The sequence below is a fragment of the Rhopalosiphum padi genome, chromosome 1 (assembly GCF_020882245.1).
Source record: "Rhopalosiphum padi isolate XX-2018 chromosome 1, ASM2088224v1, whole genome shotgun sequence".
Lineage (NCBI taxonomy): Eukaryota > Metazoa > Arthropoda > Insecta > Hemiptera > Aphididae > Rhopalosiphum > Rhopalosiphum padi.
This window is the reverse complement of record NC_083597.1, coordinates 8,179,877-8,202,772: the sequence shown is the minus strand read 5'-3', so window position 1 is coordinate 8,202,772 and position 22,896 is coordinate 8,179,877. Positions and strand designations below refer to the sequence as shown.

The 22,896-nt window shown below is 26.0% G+C and overlaps 2 protein-coding genes across 2 annotated transcripts; both read left to right on the top strand.

Annotated features, from left to right (window-relative positions):
* Window positions 1-217: 217 nt before the first annotated feature.
* LOC132918500 (uncharacterized) lies at window positions 218-4,678 on the top strand. The gene is made up of 2 exons (XM_060979754.1): window positions 218-345; window positions 3,686-4,678. Exon 2 carries the CDS (start codon window positions 3,812-3,814, stop codon window positions 4,652-4,654), a length of 843 nt encoding a protein of 280 aa, XP_060835737.1. The 5' UTR covers window positions 218-345; window positions 3,686-3,811; the 3' UTR covers window positions 4,655-4,678.
* A 9,151-nt stretch (window positions 4,679-13,829) lies between these two features.
* LOC132917622 (uncharacterized) lies at window positions 13,830-15,495 on the top strand. Its single transcript, XM_060978452.1, has 2 exons — window positions 13,830-13,909; window positions 14,621-15,495. The coding sequence occupies exon 2, from the start codon at window positions 14,655-14,657 to the stop codon at window positions 15,336-15,338; it is 684 nt and encodes a 227-aa protein (XP_060834435.1). The 5' UTR covers window positions 13,830-13,909; window positions 14,621-14,654; the 3' UTR covers window positions 15,339-15,495.
* Window positions 15,496-22,896: the final 7,401 nt, after the last annotated feature.

Genomic DNA, 22,896 nt, shown 5'->3' with positions numbered 1-22,896 from the left:
CGCTAGGTCGGCTAGTTTGTCAGAACAGGTTATACACGTCTTTTGACTGCGTAAAGCATTTAATGTATCACCTAATATAAATAAAAAAAAATCTATATTATAGCTTTGTCTTTGTGTACAGATAGCGGTTCAATCTGCGCCGGTCCGCTGTGCGCCGAAATATATTGTTCAGTCGCGTTAGGCTCAGCGTGGGAGGGGCCACCAGTTCGTGGTACCGGCTGTGGCGCTTGTTTGCTTTACCGCGATCATTTCCGTGCCGTCAGCCTAAACAGTGCGCAACCCTTAGGAGAATCAACAGTTGGTGCATGCGGAACTACAACAATTTCATAACCGTACACATACTACGTGAGTAAAATTATTCGTTATACAATTATAGTATTATTAAACTGGTTATATAGCCATAAGTTTATGTTTTTCTAATTTTAGACAACGTCTGAAAATTGTTATTTTTTTCGTCAACGCGGTTGTATTTACAATTTTGTTAGATCATAGAATATTTTTACGTGACTAAGTTATACACTTCAAGGTTCTGAGCGGAACGACGAATGTATATCATTATGATTTTACATTTTATATTTCTTTTTGTTAGAAGACATATTTTTATTAGAAAAAATGTCCCATGCATCAATTTTTACGAAGATTTCTGTTTGTAAATTGGATCTAGTTTTTACTTTAGGGGGAAGAGAGGGTGGTAAAAAGTAATAATTTCTCAGTAGGTACTTTTTAAAATAATCTGGAGAAACAAAAATAATCATGTACATGATGTACAAGTTACATTTTTGAAATAATAATTATTATTTGTTTACCTAAATGTTAGCTCATTTCCGCTCAGAATAGTTTCTAATTGTATAAAATAATTTATCATTGAATTAAAAATAAACAAAATGCATTAAAGTGACCTACTCAAAAACGAGATATAGTCAACACATATATACTTTATAGAGCTGTAGAGCGGTTACCTATACTTGACGGGTTTTTGTTTAATTACAATATTTTACATCATTTCATCATCAGTGTTTTCTTTGTTTATAAATTGTAAATAAAAAATAGAAGCTGTATACGACTACGTTGAATAAAATTAACGGTACATTTTTCTAACTTGTGCGTACTATATTGTTAAGTATATCTAATTTTTCATATAGTTGTTAATTTGTTATTATATATACGTATACCTTTTTATCTCCCACAGAATAAACAAAAATACTCCAAATTAATTGTTTATATATTTTTGTTTTTGATACACATACATGTTCACCCTTGCAAATGATCGACAGCATTTTTTACAGTTAATAACTAGACATTTTCACAAAAAAATTAACAATAAAACTCTAAAATTAATTTTCAGAATATAAGTAATCTTATACAGTTATTTTATAATTTCTATTTATTTTTTTTAACGCACGGTTGTTGCTTTGCCAGTAAACAAGTGGTATTTTCAACATTATACTGTACGTTTTCAATACGACCCGATTCATTTAAATATTTTTGGGGCAGCATTTTCGAACCATCAACATAACTTGAGTTAGGCATGTGGACCAATCTGACTTTTTTTTAAATACCACTGTAAATGTTTGGCATCATATTCAGAACGCGTAAATGGTATTACCGATAAGACCACGCTTTCGCGAATATGCCTATATATTCAAATACAATACTTCTATATAATATTTCGATGTGATAATTATATAAAATATTATTACTATACTTAATATTATTTACTATACAGTTTCCATATTTTAATTATTTTGTGTTTTTACTATTAAGTAAATAATAAATGTACATGTTCTATCAATATTATTCTATCAATCTTGTCAGGCCGGTAAAAAAAAACATCTTGAAATTCGGAAACAAAGTTATCTATTGACAGATAAAACTGATAGCCGTAATAAGAATGGGTTCACTGAACTTATACACAATAATATTTTGAGTGATTATACTTTGTAGTATCTTGTATACCTATGCTATTTTACCAAAGATCCCGATATAGGTGTTACAAAGTTTTATAACTCTAAATTGTAAACAAAACATTTTATTATTAGATTATAATAGGGTTTAATATTAAATTTATAACCACCAATAAAAAATGGATAGTGATAATAATTTCGTAATGAAAACGAACTTCATATTATATATTTGCATTCTAACTACAGGCACGGACTCGTCACATAATTTACTATATTATTGTATTATTATTATAGTTTATGTATATTCGATACACTAATTGACCTTACTTCCCCACCCCTGCCACACTGTGTGTTACTACTGTGCTTGATTAGTATGATTACGTCGCTGTTGATATAATAATGATATATAATAAGTATGATATACCTATATAATTATAACGCATGAAATATGAATATGATAACTTACCATCACGTAAACGTTTTATTGAAGTTCAATTTTTTTTTTAAATCCTATTATAATATTATGATAAATCATTTATTGTTATCGTTTTATTTAATTTTTTGTAATACACGGGAAAAGTAAAATTATGTTAACTTTAATTTTTAAAACAAAATAATATATTACATTTTAGAAATTGTAAACCAGTTAATTCGTATAAAAAAAAATAATTGATTCACATAAATGTACATATTATTACTAATATTAAAATATGACATGTTTATTGTTTAAACATGTTATTGTATTACATCAGGTGTGCGACAAAGTCAATTCGAAATTTTGATGAAAAGTTTTTTCTTACGAATATACCATAGGGCAGTAGGCATTTTATTTTAATATGCTAGTACAGAAATTTTTTTTAATTGTACAAGAGAAAGAACAATATTTAACTGTACGTTTTTCTTATGGGTGTTCATTGTGCATATCCATCATACACGATAAGCAAAATAATTTGATAGAACACTATAGAAGATATCTCACTTTTTTACATTTAATTTTGTGGAACAGTTCTGTTTGGCAATATCCAATATTATTCGATAAATATAAGAAATGTTATTGACTAGGTATTGCTGTACTTATCTGATACCTATTGTACCCATTAAATTCTTTGACAATAATACCTATAATTGTTACTTTGCAGTCTGTACAATTTGACAATTTGATTAATAAGTTTTTAACAATTACTTGAAATCTGGTTAGGTTTACTATCAAGTAGTATTTATTTTTTATAATTCTAATTATATTTATATTTACTATCTAAAACACATTTGCTACTTTAAATGGTAATTTGGTTAGGTTAAGATATTATTTATTTAACCATTTCCCGCATTTTGATATAGTTTCAATAATATATTTATTTTGTAGCAAAAATAACTTTCTTGATGATACTTTATAATTATAATTAAGTAATTAACAAGACTATTTTATTAGAATCGACCCATTTATTTTCTCTACATATTATTTGTGTTTATGAATAATATATAAAAATACAAATATTCATAAAATTCCTAAAATAAATGTCATCTATTTTTCATTAAAAGATCTAAACATCTGATTCATATAGCTATACAGGTAATATTTAAAAAAATATTATTTTACGTAAATAGGTACCTAAATTTTGAAAACTGTCACTTTTTGTAACATTTAATCAATCAATCTATCACTATGATAGAAATAATAATTTAAATAAAAATCGTATTGGAAATATATTTTATTTTATAAGACATTTTTATAAAATTATATTATATTTAACAATGATTAAACCTGTTTGTGTATCTCACAGGTTTATAAATACAGGTCGAGTTTATCGGAAATAACCAACAGCCGACTCCGATAATTTTGTGCAGGCGCGCAGGTTTGGTACACGAAGTGGGGATTTATAGACGTGTGATAAATACTTGAAACAAATATGATAATCGACGAATTAACCACAAGAAACAATAACATATTAGAAGTGATGTTTATTGTAGAAGAAGATGGGCGGCTGGTAATGTGGTTTTATGCACCAGCTGGCGCCACCATACATATACCGCTGGTCCCTCGGATCGATTTTGACATATATTTACGACGATCGGCAATTCCTTTAAGACTTTTACCACAATCAATCCAACAACGATCATTACCACTGCCTCCATTTCTACAACCACTATCCCGATTATCTCCAATACCACTACCACCACCACCGCCAACACAACCACATCAACCTAAACTACCACAACGACGACCGCCACCAATCGCAGTTAGTATACCTATTAACTATAGGCCACTCGGAGTTCCACCGGATTATTACCACAACTTTTGGTTTAGAATTCACCGTACGAAGTTCAATGGTCCTGTTTCAATTAGGCTGCCCACGTTCTCAGAGCGGCAAAAAAGGGTTCGAAAAAACTTTTCAATACAACAGCCGCCACAAGCAATTTTAAAACTCCGTACCCGAAAACAGGAACGTATCCAATTGTGTTCCAAGCGCGGACTGGGAACTTCGAAGTCACCGTCCATCCCATCGCCGATTGATTATAATAATCATTCGTATAATTGGAAACTTCGGCCACCGGCAAATGCCACATGTCAGCCACCGAACTGGCATATGACGAGCCATTTCAGATCTAGTCCTCAACTCCGAAGACGAAAATGCGAATGCAAAATGATGCCAGTTCGTTTGGAGATTTCGCACAATACCATTGGCCTGGTGGAAATGATACAGGCACACGAAAGCGAAGACGACGACGAAGAAGAAGAGTTAGAAACTTAGAAGTGGAACTAGATGACATTTTCAATGACGACAATAACGACGATAACGATAACGACAACTTTCCAAGCCACGGAACTTGTATTGTATAAGTGAGATACCTACATGGCTATAGTATATATATTTAAGTATCTACTATCTTTAGCTGTTGTTGTGCTACGTATAACCCGTAATATAACATTATAGGTTACTCATGGTCTTTTTAGGTAAAATATTATTTTTATCACGTCGGCGACTTATTCCTAAACATTGAAAAAACTAATAAAAGTGAATTAGATCTTAAAAATAAAAATATTATAACATTATTATTACGAATAATAATTTTTTTTTTTAACTTTTTTAAATCTATAATATTCTAATAATGAACGATGTCTAATACCTAATTGAGATAATCAAACTTAATCATAATTTATAGAACAAATTTTACCAATAATCATATAATCCGATTAATAGAAATCGTTAGTTTTCTTCATTGACTGTAATTAATTTTGAATTTTTTTTATTTTGTAAATTTTGGAAGTTGAAGAATTTAAAAAAATGATATGAATATTGATATAATTTAATAGGTGATGAATTTTTTTTAAAGGCAATTTTTTTTTTTAGCTTTTTTAACGATATATTTTTGATTTTGCCTATTTAATAAGTATAATTAGTTATTGAACGGTAGAAACTGGAATGACGTATCGTTTTCGATTAAATTATGCACGAAGTCAACATCCATCATTGAATAGTTGCTTTCTAAATACCTATTTTTATTTTATTGTTCAATAATTTGTTTTATTTGTACTATGTAGTATGTATAAAGTATTAATATCACTTTATTTTTTGATTTTTATATTGAACCGCAGGTAATGACATTTATTGACAAACTGAAACCATTTTAATAAACACAAATTAATTTCACAATTGTCATGTTTGTCATTAATTTCCGTTTATGTATAACAAATAACAATAGCTAATCATACCTAAATTGTAGGTAATTATTTTTATTTTACTTAACGATCATTTTTTCTCAAATATACTTAATAAACTAGTACTATGATTTTCAATAAGAATCTGGCCTTCGTGAATAATTTTCAATCTTTTGTTAATGGTATTGAGAAGGGAGTCATAAATGCAAATAATATTGTTTATAATATCTAGACACTATTATATTGAACAATATTCATTGCTTACTTTTTTTTTATAACTAATTAAATATTTTTAGTCAAAAATTAAAAAAAAAACTTCTTAATAACTTGGTAGTTTAACTCTTTTATTGTGTTGTATTGACAATAAATTGTATCGATATAAATTTAGGTAATTATTTTTTTTCGTAAGTAGGAACAGTATAATTATTTCTCGAAATATCAAATATATATGTAACATAAAAATTAAAATAAATTGTACACATTTACTGTTAAAAAAAGTACTATACAGTATTATTTCTATGTATTTACATTTATGTAAAATATTATAAACCATATAACATATATATTTAATGGAACACGGTGCTACATTGTAATAAGCAATTTCAAAAGTAAATTTGAAATTTCATAATACATTACTCTTACATATTTATCTCTAGTTTAATTATTGTTGTATTGTGTACATGTATAAATAATTTTATAATATTATTAATAAGAGTTATTTTGTCTAACACATACAAATCTATTTTAGTTTTATGTTCATGGTACCAAATTAAACGTTTATATAAAGACTTATCTATAAATACACTTTACACAGTTTAGTAAAAAAACAAATAAATTATAACATAACAATACAACTGCTTAGCCAAAGCGCGGTTTTCCTGAAAATTACACACTTTGTTGTTTGCGATTGATTGGCCCTTAGTTATTATGACATTACCGTAATTTAGATTTAAAAGTCAGATTTATAAATAATATATTAGATAAGTTATATATAGTGATTAGTTATTATATAAGTACTATAGTGTCATAATTTATTAGATATTTAAAAATATTTTCTACATTTTATAGATTGTAGAACTATTCACTATTTCAGTCACCGCCTAAAGACAATTGTAATTAATTTTCCTGAAGTCATTTTAATTTATCTCATGAAAAAATAATATAATATTTTAATGTTGGGGGTGCTAGATTATTGGAAAAATATATGAGTAAAACGATTTCTAGAAGTTTGATTACCATCTGCTAGAATTTAGCTTTAGCCTCTTAATTATTTAAAAAAAATTAATTACCACTGCTTAGAGACTACCTACGAGTCCAAAAAGATTATTTCATGATTCGTTATTTTCATATTTTATCTAGTAGTTTTTTTTATCGTTGTATTTTGTACAAGTATAACATATTTTATACTAATAGTCTTATATTATAATCATGATTTTTTTTGTCATTAAACATTTTTTTCCTACCCAGATTGTTTGAATTTAACCTAAAGTTAATTATATGTTGATATCACACATATATATATATATATATATATTATATATATTATAATATACACGTATAATAATATTTTACATTGATTTCAGTCACTATAAAGAATTTCTTAAAAAAAAAAAAAAGAAGATAAAATAATATAATTACATTTATATTATAATAATATTAAAATTAGATTAAGTTGTCAAATTAATATATATTAATTATATTAATATAATTGTTTATATTAATAAACTAAACACTAGTTATGCTTATATTAATTTTAAGTTTAATTATTATTTATTACTTTTATAATTATTTTATTTATTAATAGAAATGAATTGGTAGTTCAGTATTCTGTTACAAATTTGTACAGTGAAGCATTATTGTAGTATATGTTATATGTTATGACATAGTTCTGTTTACACCAAAGCACTAACACCAATCCAAATTATACTATGCTCTGTGTATTATTTTCTAAACTATTTTATGTTATCTGTATTGTAATGATAATTATATTATGTATGTTTCTTTTGTAAATTTATCTTTGTAAAATTGCCCTAACGGGCGATAATTAAAAATAAATAAATAAATATAGACATATTTCATACTGAGTTAACAATTTGTAAAAAAAAAAAAAAATTGAAATATTATGTAATCTTCCAGATTAAGCAATTAGTTTAAATAAATTATTTTTAAGTATAATGTTAAATGTAGTTTTTATGTATACCTATTAAAAGCATATGTCTTAACTTTAATTCATTATTATTTACTTTACCTCTATTATTTTCAGTTTTTCAGGTCAGACTTTATTATTTGTTTAGTTAGTAACTCAGACCTTGCTCATACAGTTTCATAGTTATATATCATACAATATGTATAATATATGTTATACTATTCACAGCTAAATTTTAAAAATATGCCATATAACTTATAAGTTATTAGATAAGTTAGGTTATACCCAGGGCCGGATTTAGGAATGTGGGGGCCCTGGACCCATCCTTAGAAGTAGATATTTTTTTCGATTACATAATAATATATTTAATAACCAAAATTTCAAATAACTAGAATTTTGGTTAGGAAAAAACAATGATTTGTTGTAATGAAACAATAAAGATAATAAATAAGCAAATTGCATTTATTAGATTATAATATGTACTATCAATCATCATAATATATGTACAGAACTTAAATAATAATTGTTATAATAATATATTCATATGATCACTTTGCGAGATTTTGTTGCCGCAAATTTTTCAACTACTTGAGAAAAATCTAATGATCTAAGTATGTCACTTTCAATACTTAACAATGCAAGTTCTGATAGTCGTCTTTGTGTCATCGAAGTTCGTAGTCGGTTTTTTAATAACTTCATTTTTGAAAATGATCGTTCTCCACTACAGTTGGACACCATCAAAACCAAATATATACGCAGTACTACTTCTATATTAGGAAATGTACATTGTAAATTATTTTCCTCAATAATTCTGTATAAAAACATTTCCCATTGCTCATTATCTTTACGTGTTTCTATATATATTTTTACAAATGAACCGAACTGTATAAGTTCGTTACCGAGTGAAGATTCTAAATCATTAGAATAAATGCTAACAAGATAATTTGCAGCAGATTGTAGCTCAGAAGTTTCTAATTTTTCAATTTTATTTAAAAAACCAAAACGTTGACAAATTGTTTCATAAGCACCTATTCTTTCGGTTAATGATACTATCAATTGATCAACTACTGAAATAAAGCTTTCCTATTCTAAATTTTTCTTTTGGTGATAACTTGGTTGTTGCTGTTTGATACACAAGTTGTATGTGTATATTTATAACTTGTTTTTTTTTTATCAATATTTAAAACCATACCAAATTACGAATATTATTTAATCGGGATTATCCTATGCTATACATGTCCATAATAATCGATTTTAAATTTATATTTGTAAACTCGCAACTTATTTTTATGAATTTATAATATACAAGTATATTAATAATAAGATTTATTTATATATTTATGACTTTATCAACGATTAACATTTTTATTGAAGTTGTGGTTTTATCTATTTTTAAAATATTATATTATCCCGTTTTATATTTAAAATAATTCCACTGAGAAGAGGCCCTTATTTTGTGGGGGCCCGGGGCCCGGGGCCCCCTGGGCCCTCTCCTAAATCCGGCCCCTGGTTATACCCACTCATTTTATAATAATAATGTTTATTTTCCCAGCAAAATAAAAGATTATGCATAAATAAAATGGTAGTTTGTTCATCTTTAAAGTAATTCAAAATAGTTAGGTAAGTAGTTAATGTGTCATATTATTTAATTATACTATTGCAAAACCAAACTAATAGATAATAAAAGAAACATAAAAAAATGAAATAATTAATTTTTTTTAAATTACAGAAAATATAAATATTTATTTCAAATTTAAATAAATAATTACTTATACTTAATGAATATGGTCTATGCTGACTAAATATAGTATTATTAGTATTGATTTCAAGTAATACTAAAAGTATATTTATCATACAACAAGATATATAAAATTATAACTAAGATTAATACCTAATATCAATTACTTATGACAAATGTCTTACAAACATTAAGTAGGTACTTACAGTTATTCTAGGCGATTTTGAAAAAAATTATTATGAGATTCATTTTCTTATTATAAGCAAAAATGTCACTAGAACAACAATAACTTAAATATATTACATTATAAGTTAAAATGTGTATGAAAAAAAAACTACCTATGAATTTATTTATAATTTTATATTTCTTTAAATTTTTTTTACAAGATTTAATTCTGGTATGTTGTGTCTAATATAATGAAGTAATTAATTCTTAAAACAATCTTCAATTTTCTATTGAGGATGATAAGATGAAAAATTATACATTTTCAATTGTTTAAGGCTCATGAAAATTATACTAATTTTTCATAAAAACAACCTTAGCGTTAGCAACTGATATAAAGTAAAGTATCTACTTCTAGTGATTCTATTTAAAATATTTAAAGATGTTTAAATGATATCATACATGATACAATTTATTAGTTGCAATTGATTCAAAGTAACAACTAACGTCATCATGCCTAAGTAGAATAAAAATTATATTCATTCTCAGCACTAATAATTATTGGCAGGTTATAATATTTATCATTGCATTAAAGAGCTATGTATTATCTAAGTAAATTGGTGTCATCAGTTTGAAATGAAATGAAATCTTGTGTAACCTGGATTCTGGAACAAACTATTTTATTTATCAATACAATTAAGTAAGTATTACAAATATTAATTATATGTAGACTTTATTACTTAATTGTTTGTACACACACAACTACACAAGTAAAAAAATAGTAAATATAGGTACCTAATTGTACAAATAAAACTTTTTATTATAAAAAGTATTAATATATTATAACTAGCTTATATATGTACTATGTAATATGTGTTATACATAATGTATACAAAAAAAAATCGTATTAAATCTTTGAAATAACTACCAAGTCTAATCTTTAGAATTAAATAACAAGAACTATTTAAAATAACGAAATGATATTAAAAATATAAAATGACTACTTAGTCCATACTATATTATTTTTAAAAAAGAAACCTAATTCTATAAATAAAATGTTGCTGTAAAAAGTATTTATACATATAAAAAAAAATGTATTAAATATTTGAAATGATTACCTGGTCTGGTCTTTAGAATGAAATAATAATTAATATTTTAAATTAAAAATTAATTAAAACTAATAAATAATTTATAACAAATAAAAATTTAAAATAAAATTCAAATAAAAAATTAATTAAGCTATCAGTTTATTATACTAGTTTACTGCATTTAAAGAGTTCATAAAAATTAATTTTGAAATTTTCTTATCATTTAAATGATTACGAATTTTTGAAATGGTTGATTCGCTTTTTAAAGATAATATTTTTGAGGCCCTGACGTTACTAGAATACTTCTGCCTGGCTATTTGGTAGAGATTCAAATACATTGATTGACTGATTTGGTGATTTGATTGTCTCCCATGTTTCTTATAGTGATATGTTGAATTAACTGGTGTTTGAGAGAATAGTTAAATATTCAAGAGAACTATTCACTGAATATATTTTTAGTAGTAAGGCTAGATCTGTTCCTTTGTAATTGAACTTCACAATATAAAAGTTCAAATTCAAAATAAATACATTGAAAAACTAAAACCTAAAACTGAAATAATTTCAGAGAAAAAGTACCTATTTGTGTTTTATTTTATCTTATTTGTTTTTATTATTTTAATAATAATTATAATATAATATAGGTACAAATATAATATTATACTATGTAATAATCCTGGTAAATTGTCTTAGGTACCTATTATAAATTAAAAATTTAAGAAGTCGAATGAGTTAGTTTTAATAATTTAATTGTATGGTATTGTTCTACTGTTGTATTTTTTGTGACTTGTGCAGTCGATATGATGATAAAAATATTTAAATATATGCATCATAATACATAGACATGAATAAAATATTTACAAATTAAATTTAGTGTATACCTACTGCTGTAAAAAAAGAACGTGAAAATATTTTTAACAGGCGAATTGATGACAATAATAATTTTAATATTCTAGGACTCTAGGTTCGTATTATATTTAAAAACATTATAGTTTGTTAAAGTTAATAAAATCTATTTTCAGACACACTTTACGTTAGTAGATTTGATACGATACCGTGTTAAAAAAATAGCCATCAATTATTAATTTTAATATAATGTTGCAGTCGTAGTCGTTGTAACAAAATTATGACTACATTTTAAACAGTTTATAATACTTGAACATTTCTTAGTTATATAATAAATAGATGATAGATCTAAGAATTTTATTAATGTATTTAATTATAAAATAAGCATTTCCAGTATATTATTATTTATTATTTTCCTAGTTAAGATATGAATAATAAATAAAAAAAAGTTAAATTCTATATTTTTGAATGAATATTTCTTTTTCTTTTAATGTTTCTCGAAATAGTAAATGTTTTTATATCATAAGTATCAAAAATATTATTTATTATAACTTAATTAATGAACTTAAATTCGTAACATTAATTAGTTGGTTTTCCGTTAATATTTAAATCTTTTGTTGATATTAAAATAACATCTTTGGATCTTTGTCCTGTTTTTACGACTCGAGTGTATAGGGTCCCAAATGAATCTTGTAAATACGTTGGCTGCATTTTTTCAGACAGAACCGATGTGAATGACATTTTGTCAACGATTAATCGCTGAATATCAAGCTATTTTGTTCTTTTAGCGATTATCACGCATGCAGCTTGATATGCAGATGAGACACGCGCTCAATGGGGTCAAACCATAATATGAATTTTTATATTTTTGTTAAAATAATTAAATCGCCGAATCGTTATATACTTTACTGTAAAAATGCGAATTGCCCTCAGTGGGGCCGCATCTGTACGCGTTTAAGTCGCTCGTTTCGTACACCGATTTTCGACGATAAAAGTAATATTTCAGAGTGCCGCACATCTACAAACTTTATTCAAATTATAGCGGTCGTGTTCGTGGTATAATATTAACAATATAACTATACTGTCATGTGATCACTGATCAGGTTACCTATAAACACGGAAATATTTTCAAACACATAGCGTATTGCTCAGGTATGTGAATTTAAAACGTAAAGACGTATAGAAAATACAGCAACCCTGAATGTATCCAAAAATATTATACGATTGTAGCGTAATATTATGTATAATATGCTGCAGTCGCGCATACGGCGCCGAAAACTCGACGTTATGGTCGAGTTTTTTCGACGCGCGTTTCGTACGCGCTTTTTACATTATGGACGTACTTACGTATCACAAATTAGTCGACAAGAACAACTGCCAGTGGCGGCTTGAGTCTTTATAACTCATAGAGCAAGTTTCTAAACAACCCATCCAACCCACCCACCAACTACATTTTCTAGGACCAATGTAATATTTTTACAGGTTCTATTCTTTAGTTAAATTTTTCATAAACTTTTACAATTTATGATATAGATGATACATTTGTTTTTTACTTGAATGATCAATCTGTTGTTATGAATTATAATAAACCTGTTAAACTTAAATCATTTTGTTTCCCAATTTTCGGAGCAGGAGCAGTCGCTCCTAGTATTCTTATAACAAGCCGTCACTGACAACTGCAGCACTCTTGTAGGTACCAACAATTTATTTTTACAAGATAATGGACATAATATTATTGGTGAATGCATAGAAAACGCGCGCGAGCCCGTCGACGGCTTTCGTTGTTCGTCGTGTACGTGAGTTTTACAATATTTATGTTCTCTTCGTCGGATTTACCTGTGGTTGGTAAACGATAACCGCGCATATTATGTTATATCTTTGAATCGGTGGCGTCATTTAATTTTTTTCTTTTTAACACGTATTTATTTATTTTTATGAAGGCCACTAATCACGGCTAGAATCGAAGTCAATGAGTGTAATATGTTATAGTGTTCAAACACAATAATAATCGTAGATTTTAAACATGCTAATCTATTTAAACTTCGCGCCGTCCAAATGCCGCCACTGCACACTGCACCGAACACGTTAGTACGAACAACCGATTCTCTCCAGCCGGGTAACTCGGCGTACAGATAGCGGTACTGGTTCACCGCTGTCAAGCCATCCGCCCGTCGAGTGACTTGTTTATTGGGAATTACGGTTCAGAGTGGGAGTAACCGTTCGAGCCATCTGAACGCGATACCAGTCAGCGACGCTCGAACTGCGATCAATTTTCTACCGTCGACCGAACCATCACGTTGCCTCTCTCCGCGCGTACACCAAGCCATCCTGCATATGTCGGCAATTTCATGATGCGATCGTGACTATAACGTGAGTATATAATATTATTTATGCCTTATGCTATATTATTAAGCTGGATAAAGGCTTTGGACTTATTTCTTATTTTTTTCATTAACGCGACTGCATTGAATTGTTTTCAATTGCAATAATTCTACGCAACCGAGTGCGACAATTGTATATTTTATTTAAATTTTCTCATCAAGTGTTTTCCTTGGTTACGTACATCGTATGTATATTTTTTAATATATATTTCGTTTGATTTTAATTGTATCTTATATATTGGCAATATTTTTTCAGTATTTTATATTTATGATTTTCGAGAATATAATATTTTAAAGATTAATTAAAATTATAAATTCATAACCGAAATAAATTATTACCATCGTGGAAATTATTTTTTTTAATTAGAAAACAATACCTAAATGTTTATTATTGTATGTCTGTATTGATTAAAATAATAAAATGTATTGCAAATTGTTTATTTATAATGTTAAATGTATGTAATATATTTTATATAGCCGTTGTTTTCGAATTTTAGTATGTATCTACGGTGCTCACATATTTTTTCTATTACATTTCATTACATTGTCAAATGAAAGGAGAAACATTCGAGTTGATAAAAAAAACAAACCTATTAAAAACATAAAATGTAATCAAATTACCTAGACATTTTAACAAACTTAGTATTTTTAACGCCCACTAAACGTATTTGTGTATTTTTTGTTATACTAAATACTTTAGGTCATTTACTGAGAATTGTCGGTTGAATTTCAAAATGAATGACGATAATAACGATTTCAACCAGAATTTGGGTAATAACCAGTGTTCAAATGAGCACATTGAAAATATTTTTGATATTGATGAGGAGACATTCAACGAACTACCGCGTCTCAGCTATCCGCCGAACTATCAAACATTGCAGGTGAATCGTGATATTTTGTTACCGATCACTGGAGACTTATTGCCGTTACCATCTGAGACGCCCAGGCATGGCACAAATATCAATAACCATCCGTTTAATGGTCAACAATATTGGCGACCATACAATGGACAACGACAGCCGCAACATACACCACAGCAGCTGCTACTCGCGGAACTACGTCAAATGTCCTTAGGGCCCTTAGGTGTAACACGTCGTGTAACACACAATATGTCGACGCCGAGATTGGCGCAGCCTCCGTCAGTGCATTTCCTGTTAGATGGTGTCAACAATTCCACTGTTACCAATTTTCGTTATCGTCCGTTTGGTCAAAGAGGACGGATTTGTACTATTTATCCATACTATAGCGCTAACCACTTCAATAACCATCCAATCCACGCCGCCCGCTCGATGCCAATACGGACTCAACCATATTCATTCAATATCACGGAATACATGAATTATTACGAACAACAGCGACTGATGAACACGGTGGCAAGTTCACTGTATAGTGACAACAAACGGTCCGGACCACGTTGATCAAATATAGGAGGTACATGATAGCTATTGCAATCTGATATAAATTTAGAAATTATAATTACATTCATATTTTTATTTACATGATGATAGAACATTTATTAGAGTGTTGTTTAGAGTTTTATAACATATGTTAAGTATATTACTATTTTTTTATTTTTTACGGCGTTGTGTTGTTTAGTGAATTATTCCATATATATTTTGGTTCTTTAAATTGAATCAACAGAGGATTAATTATTATTTTAAATATGAGTTTGAGATACAATTTCTCTATACTTCAAAAATATACTATATAGTGTGATACTTTCTTAACCAAAACTGGATAAGTATTCAACTCAATGACATTTATTCCATCTTCATGGTAGTGATGGGAGGGGGGGAGTTATAAATGCATGACACTACTTACGCTTAATGTGAAAAATAATAAATTATCTAATCGAATGTTTTGAACAAAAAAATATTATAATAACCACAGGTAGCCAATGGCTTTTTATTGTACTGTATTGATAAACAATTTTATCAATAAATATAATATAGACATTGATCACACTAATCGGTACCTAGTTAATAATTTAACCTTTCATTTTAAAACATATTAAAACAATTTTAAGCGGATAGATAATTAAAATAGTTTATTTTTAACATTTATATGATTTTGGACATAAGATTATCTTCATACCAGTTACAGTACTTAATTAATAGGATATTATTTTAAGCTAGATTTAGTAGTTGAATGTGTAAATAGGTCCTTTAACCTTTAACTAAAAAAAAAAAAAAAAAAAAAAAAAAAAAAAAAAAAAAAAAAAAAAAATTAATATAATTAACATAATTAATAATTAATAGAAAATTTCGATTAATGGTTTTTGTTTTAGTTTTAGTTTTAAAATGAATCGTAAATATTTGTTTACTCAGAGGGTTGTTTTTATTATTAAGTTTTTTTAGGTTTTGATGGGGATAAGAAAGTATTATATATTAGTAATAACTAACAATATTTATGTTTCTACACTTCGGTTTTGTTTATTTTAAATAACATACATTTCATTTTGAATACATTTATATTTAATACTTAATATTTAAAAAAATAATTTCTTGTATTTATCATTTATCATCAGTTAATATTTCTTTTTTTTAAGATCATAGGAACAATACCGTGAAAGTCACAATACCATCATACATAATGTAAAAAATAAATGTATTTTCCTCTAAAATTATTTTTAAAAAGGACTGGCATAGTAATTCTGAAACAGAATCATTAATATATGCTGTTGAAAGGGTTTATAAAATTATTGGTATTTTTTTCGTAAAACTAACATTTTAATATTAATCAATAATCACTTATCATTAGTAAATATTTTATTGTTTTAAAAAGAGCATAAGAACAATATTATCATAAGCAAGGTAAAAAATTTAAAAAATATATTTCAATTCATCACTTAAATAGCAATATACCTATTGCAATATATTTTGTATATTGTATAGTATATACAAGAAGAATATATTAATATAAATATAAGTCGATAGAGTGACATATTACTAGCAAATTATAACGAGTAGCACAATTTCTTAAAAAATCTATTATAAAGAACAGGAATCCAGAAATCGATTTTAACAACGTATTGGTTTCATATTTTGCTGGTTTCCTTATCATATTGTTATATATAATACTTCTGAAAAAAACTATAAAATATGTGTATTAATATCATCGATTTTTTTCATAATACGTACAAATCTATATTATACTTAAGGTTCACGGTATCAATTACCAAAATGAATGTAAATATATATATATATATTTAATGCGACATATTCATATACTAAATTCGTACCAAAGGATACAACTGCTTAGCCAAAGCGTGGTTTTCGTGCAAATTACCCTCTTTGTTGTTTTCGGTTGATCAACCCTAAGTTGTTATGATATAATCTTAAGTTAGGGTTAGAAGTTATTTACCTAGTTATATAAGTATTTAAATATTTTATATTGATTTATTGTGTAGTATAGTATGATAAATCATGCAATACTCTCATCCCCCAGGGGGACACCTAGTGTTACGGGTTTTGTGAACCCTGGGCCCCGAGCTGTGGCGTTGGGAAAGTGGCGTCCCTATCGCCCAATGCACTTGGTGTATTGCAATAGCTCTACCCCTGATCTTAAACGGTTGGGGATAGTATGTTTTAACCCATATTATAGTTTTAAGTCACTGGTATCAATCACCAGTGTGAGTTAAAATATATATATATATATTTATCTCGGAATATTTTTACAAAGAGACTAGTGATGTTAATTATCGATACAACTGCTTAGTCAAAGCGTGGTTTTTTTTGCAAATTACCCACTTTGAAGTTTCAGTTGATCAGTACTTTATTAATAGGATATTATTTTAAGCTAGGTAGATTTAGTAGTTAGATGTGTAAATATGTTACGAGTAGATAAGAATATTTTATTATGATATTATCTTAAGTTAGGTTTAGAAGTTATATACCTAAGCATGTACATATTTTAGATACATGCATCGTGTAGTATAGTATGATAAATTATGTATTTAATCAATAGTAGTTAATTTGAAATAATAAGTTCATGTTTTAGTTTTTAATACATATTATTTTAAAATTAGATTTGAAATGGTCTCTTACAGTGGTTTTAAAACAGAACCACAGATGTTTGCTACTCAAGGGGCTTATAAAATTATCTGTTTATTTTTTATTTTGATGGTAGAGGGGGGTATTGAAAAAAAACTTTTTAATATTAATCACTTAATTAATATTTTAGTAAATATTTTATCGTTTTTAAAGGAGCATGGGACAGTATCATAAAAGGTAAGGTAACAAATTTAAAAAAATATAATTCAATCTGTTTCTTGAATTGTGTCACTTATTATTACAAAACACCATTAATTTAAGTCGGGAGAGTGGTACATAATTGGCAAATTAAATTGAGTAGCACAATTTCTAAACATTGGATTGCAACTGGCTACAGAAAACTCATTTAATAATGCGTTGGTCTCAAATTTTTCTTGTAGTTTTGTTACTGTATTGTGTACATGTAAGACGAATTCCAAAATTTTATATTAATATAATGGAATTTAAAATTGAATAATACATATGAGTCCATTTTAATCATAATTCCGTGTTAAAATTACAAAGTTTGATGTAGATTTATTTTATATGTATTATTTTACTCAGACTATAAGGACAATTATCGTAATTTTAATATGAATTATTGATCTCAACAACGATTTAAAATGTCTATAAAATTCGTTTATTGATACAGCTGCTTAGCCAAAGCGTGGTTTTCCTGCAAATTACCCTCTTTGTTGTTTCGGTTGATCAACCCTTAGTTGTTATGATATAATCTCTTAAGTTAGGGTTAAAAGTTATATGGGTATGTACATATTTTAGAATTATGAATCGTGTAGTATAGAATGATAAATAATTTTAAATTTTAACAATATCATAGAAATGAACCAGAGGACTTGATTCTGAAAAAAACCATATATTTTTGCTATTTAAAGTTGTTTAAATTATTAAATTAATTTTTATATTAGGTACTTAAATCGGGAGATTGGAGAGAATCTTGAAATTTTTTTTTAATATTAATCAATTATCACTTATCATTTATTAATATTTTATCTTTTTATATAAACAATAATATCACCATATTCACAATAGTACGACTATCATAGGTAACGTTATTGATTTATTGATTTAGATGTTAGATATAGGTAACTGTATAATTCTGTTGTTATTACTAGCTATTCAATAATATTTTTTTACCTTTTTTGTCTAACTATTTAGGGTTATTTTATTCACAATTACAGTCCTCGTCAAAAAAAAAAAATAAAAATAAAATATAAATTAGAAATAAATATGTTTAATACAGGTTATGTATTATTCACTATTACAGCTTTCGCCAAAAAAAATAAAAATGTAATTCGTAAGTTATTGTTTAAATTAAAGTATTATATTACTTCATTTATTACCTATTTGATTCATATTACTTAAAACCTAATATATTTAATGAATTTATTGTATATTATGCTAGTAGATTGTTATTTTATAATTATTTACAATATTTACTACATAATATTATTGGCCCCCACATTCCCTATCAATAAGAAATAAATAATATGTTCAATAGAGATTATGTATAATTCACTACTACAGCTGTCACAAAAAAAAAATGTAATTCTTAAGTTATTGTTTAAATTAAAGTATTATATTACTTCATTCATTACCTATTTGATTAATATTTCTTAAAACCTAATATATTTAATGAATTTATTGTATATTATACTAGTATATTGTTATTTTATAATTATTTACAATATTTACTTACATAATATTATTGGCCCCTACATTCCCTATCATTTAGAAATAAACATGTTTAATTCAGTTTGTGTATTTATTTTAAGTTAATAATTTTTTTTATATAAATATAAATATCAATAATAATATTAAATGTAGTTTTTATGTATATTTTAATATATATTTGTGTTAAATTTATTATATATTTTATGACCTTCTTTAGTCCTTAAAATATAATTATCCTTAACACATCGATCTTCATCATATGTAAATATATAAGGCCAATGACCGTTCTGATTTTATTTATTAATTTTAATTTCATACAATAAAATACTGGGCCCCACTGAGAAGACTCGTGTGGGGGACTGATTGAAGCAACGCATCATATATTTACATATTTATGAACACTAAAAAAAATGGTTAAGTTTATAGCCGCAGTGCTGCACTGTTATAATAAGTGTAGTTCGTCATTTAGTTAGCCACTGTTCGATAAATTTAAATTCAATTCTAAATCATTGCAAAAAACCATCCGAAGGTAAAAATATCTACTTACCTACCTATATTTTATTAGTTATATATATTTATATTGTAATAGTAATCAGTAGTGGATTGAATTAATTTTTGAATTAATTTTATTATTAATATTTAATTAATATGCTAGTATAATTAGTATATTATATTTAAATAATACATTTTTGTTATTTTTAGAGTCTATACCGACTTATCTTATAATGGTGTGACGTGTGAATAGTTTTTTGGTATTAATAAGTAATAACATGAATTAATCTAAGTATTCTAAATGTTTTGAAAATATCATTGTATTGTATATTATAAAATATAATGATAGACTTAACAGCTTCAAGTCTTCCTGAATATAATAATGTCGAATAAAAAGTATCTAAAATCGTTATTCTTTGTTTAAATATCTAATTAAAATAAATATATTTTTCACTACAAAATAATTTTAAAATTCTAATATTGTTAAAATTTAAACTTCAAATGTTTATAAAATAAATTCGAGTTTATTTATTTTAAATATATTACACTTAAAATATCTATAATTAGTTTAAATTGAGTCTAGATATTTTAAAAATTACAGTGTGTATAGAAAATTATAGTTTAATTTACAGTGGAATGTTTAAAATTTCTACATTAATACTTTTTGAATTACCTACAATAAAATAAATAAAAATATTTGTCAGAATATTTTTATCTGATTTCATCAAAATTTAATCTTCAGATGTGTAAACTTTTTATAAAATCGCTTAGCATTTTTATTTAATTCTAGCAATAAAGACGTATGAAGAAAACCCTGTATTAAATATTGAAGCTTTTTGACATAGCAAAAAGGTTTTATTGACATATTTTATGGAAAAAAAAACCATACATTAAACATTATATGAAGTTATTTCGTTTTGAATTCTCAAGTTTCTGCCTGATTACATTCTCGTTAAAATAAATTCTTGTTATAGGTTTTCATATAAAAAAATTATTATTAAAATAATATTAAACCAGGTATAACACGGATATATGAACCTTTATCAGAGCCGTCTGGTGAACATTGAAATGTTTAGGAAGCTCACTGGTTGCACAACAGAATATATTATTTTAACATTGCAATAACTAATTTTCTTCATTAAAACTTTAATATTCGTAAAACATTATCTTCTCTGTGATGAGTACTAAAACTTATATTGTGTTTTAGTAAATGCCTACAACAGAAATTTACGAACAAATGGATAATATTTACTATTATACTACTTGTAATAATAAATTATTCCCTTATCATCTAGTATATTTTTCTTAAAATATGATAAAATCATAGTATAATACTTAAACATACCTATTTAAAAATGTAAGCCAATTATATTTGATAATATGATATCACGTTTTAACTATTTCAAATCTACAAAATCCGACACTATTCATAACATATTTTTATACAATATTTAAACGATATTATAAATATATTAATAATATTCAATTGAATATTATTGCATGTCAAACGTCAGGTATCTTTTCTTTTATATACTTAACAACAGTATACTAGCTCAGAATTTACGATGTCTATGGTTACAATTGCTTGTACTCAAATACTATTAATAATATTAAATAATACATATTAAATTATATGCTGTACACTATTTTGTTCAACAATTTATAAGTATATTAATTATATTATATTAAGTGCCTAAAACATTTTTAAAAAAATCCTATAATACTGAATATCTGCAACTATGTAATCAAAGCATAATTAAATAAACTCAAAACAATTTTCATCTGCTCTTCGTTTGCGTAATAAATAATAATTAATAACTAATGAATAATATTTGATTTCGCTCTCTTAAAAAATAAAGCAATAAAAGTATAAAACCTTTGGATTTTGTAACTGTACTCTGTAGTACCTGTTTGTAAAAAGTAAAAATATTATAATCAGTATAAATATAGATCATATAATTTAGATTATTAATGTTAATAATATTATATTTTACAATTTAAATGCACATAGTATTTATTTTTAGAACTATTATGCATATTATTGTTATAATTATTCAGTATGTACCTAAAAAAGCTCAACGCATAATATTAAAATATAAAATTATGTTAAATTATTTTAATGTATGAAGGTATTATCTATACAACATATGAAATTGTTGCATCATATTTATTATTATTTTTTTTTTTTTACTACATATTACTCTGAATTACGAATATGGAATAACAACCTAAATAAAAATGGTATAAGTAATCATCTTAATTGGTGAAATAATAAAAAAATTAAAATAAATGAATTTTTCCCTTATCTTCATCGAGTTTCTTCTTAAAATATAATAAAATAATAATTCAATAGGAAATTAAACATTTAGAAAAATTTAAGCTTACTAACTATGAACGCTATTATATTTATTTAAAATATTTAAAATACGTCATCACTCTTTTGTACTTACTACGGTAGGTTCAATAGATTGGAATGTTCATGGTTTTAATTCGTAAGATATCATTTATTGACATTATACGCAGTTATATTATTTTTTGTTTATCAACAATATTTTTGTACGTATAACGTATATGTAAAATTGTAGAAATAGTTATTCGTAAAATACTCAGGACTCCCTCATGAATCTGTTTCATATTATCTAAATTACATAAGAAAGCACAGTAGGTACTTATATATTCAGTTAACATAAAATAGCTATAATTTATTAAATTTGTGCTTAGGTGCTATTATAATAATTATTATACGTCGTTATGATACGCG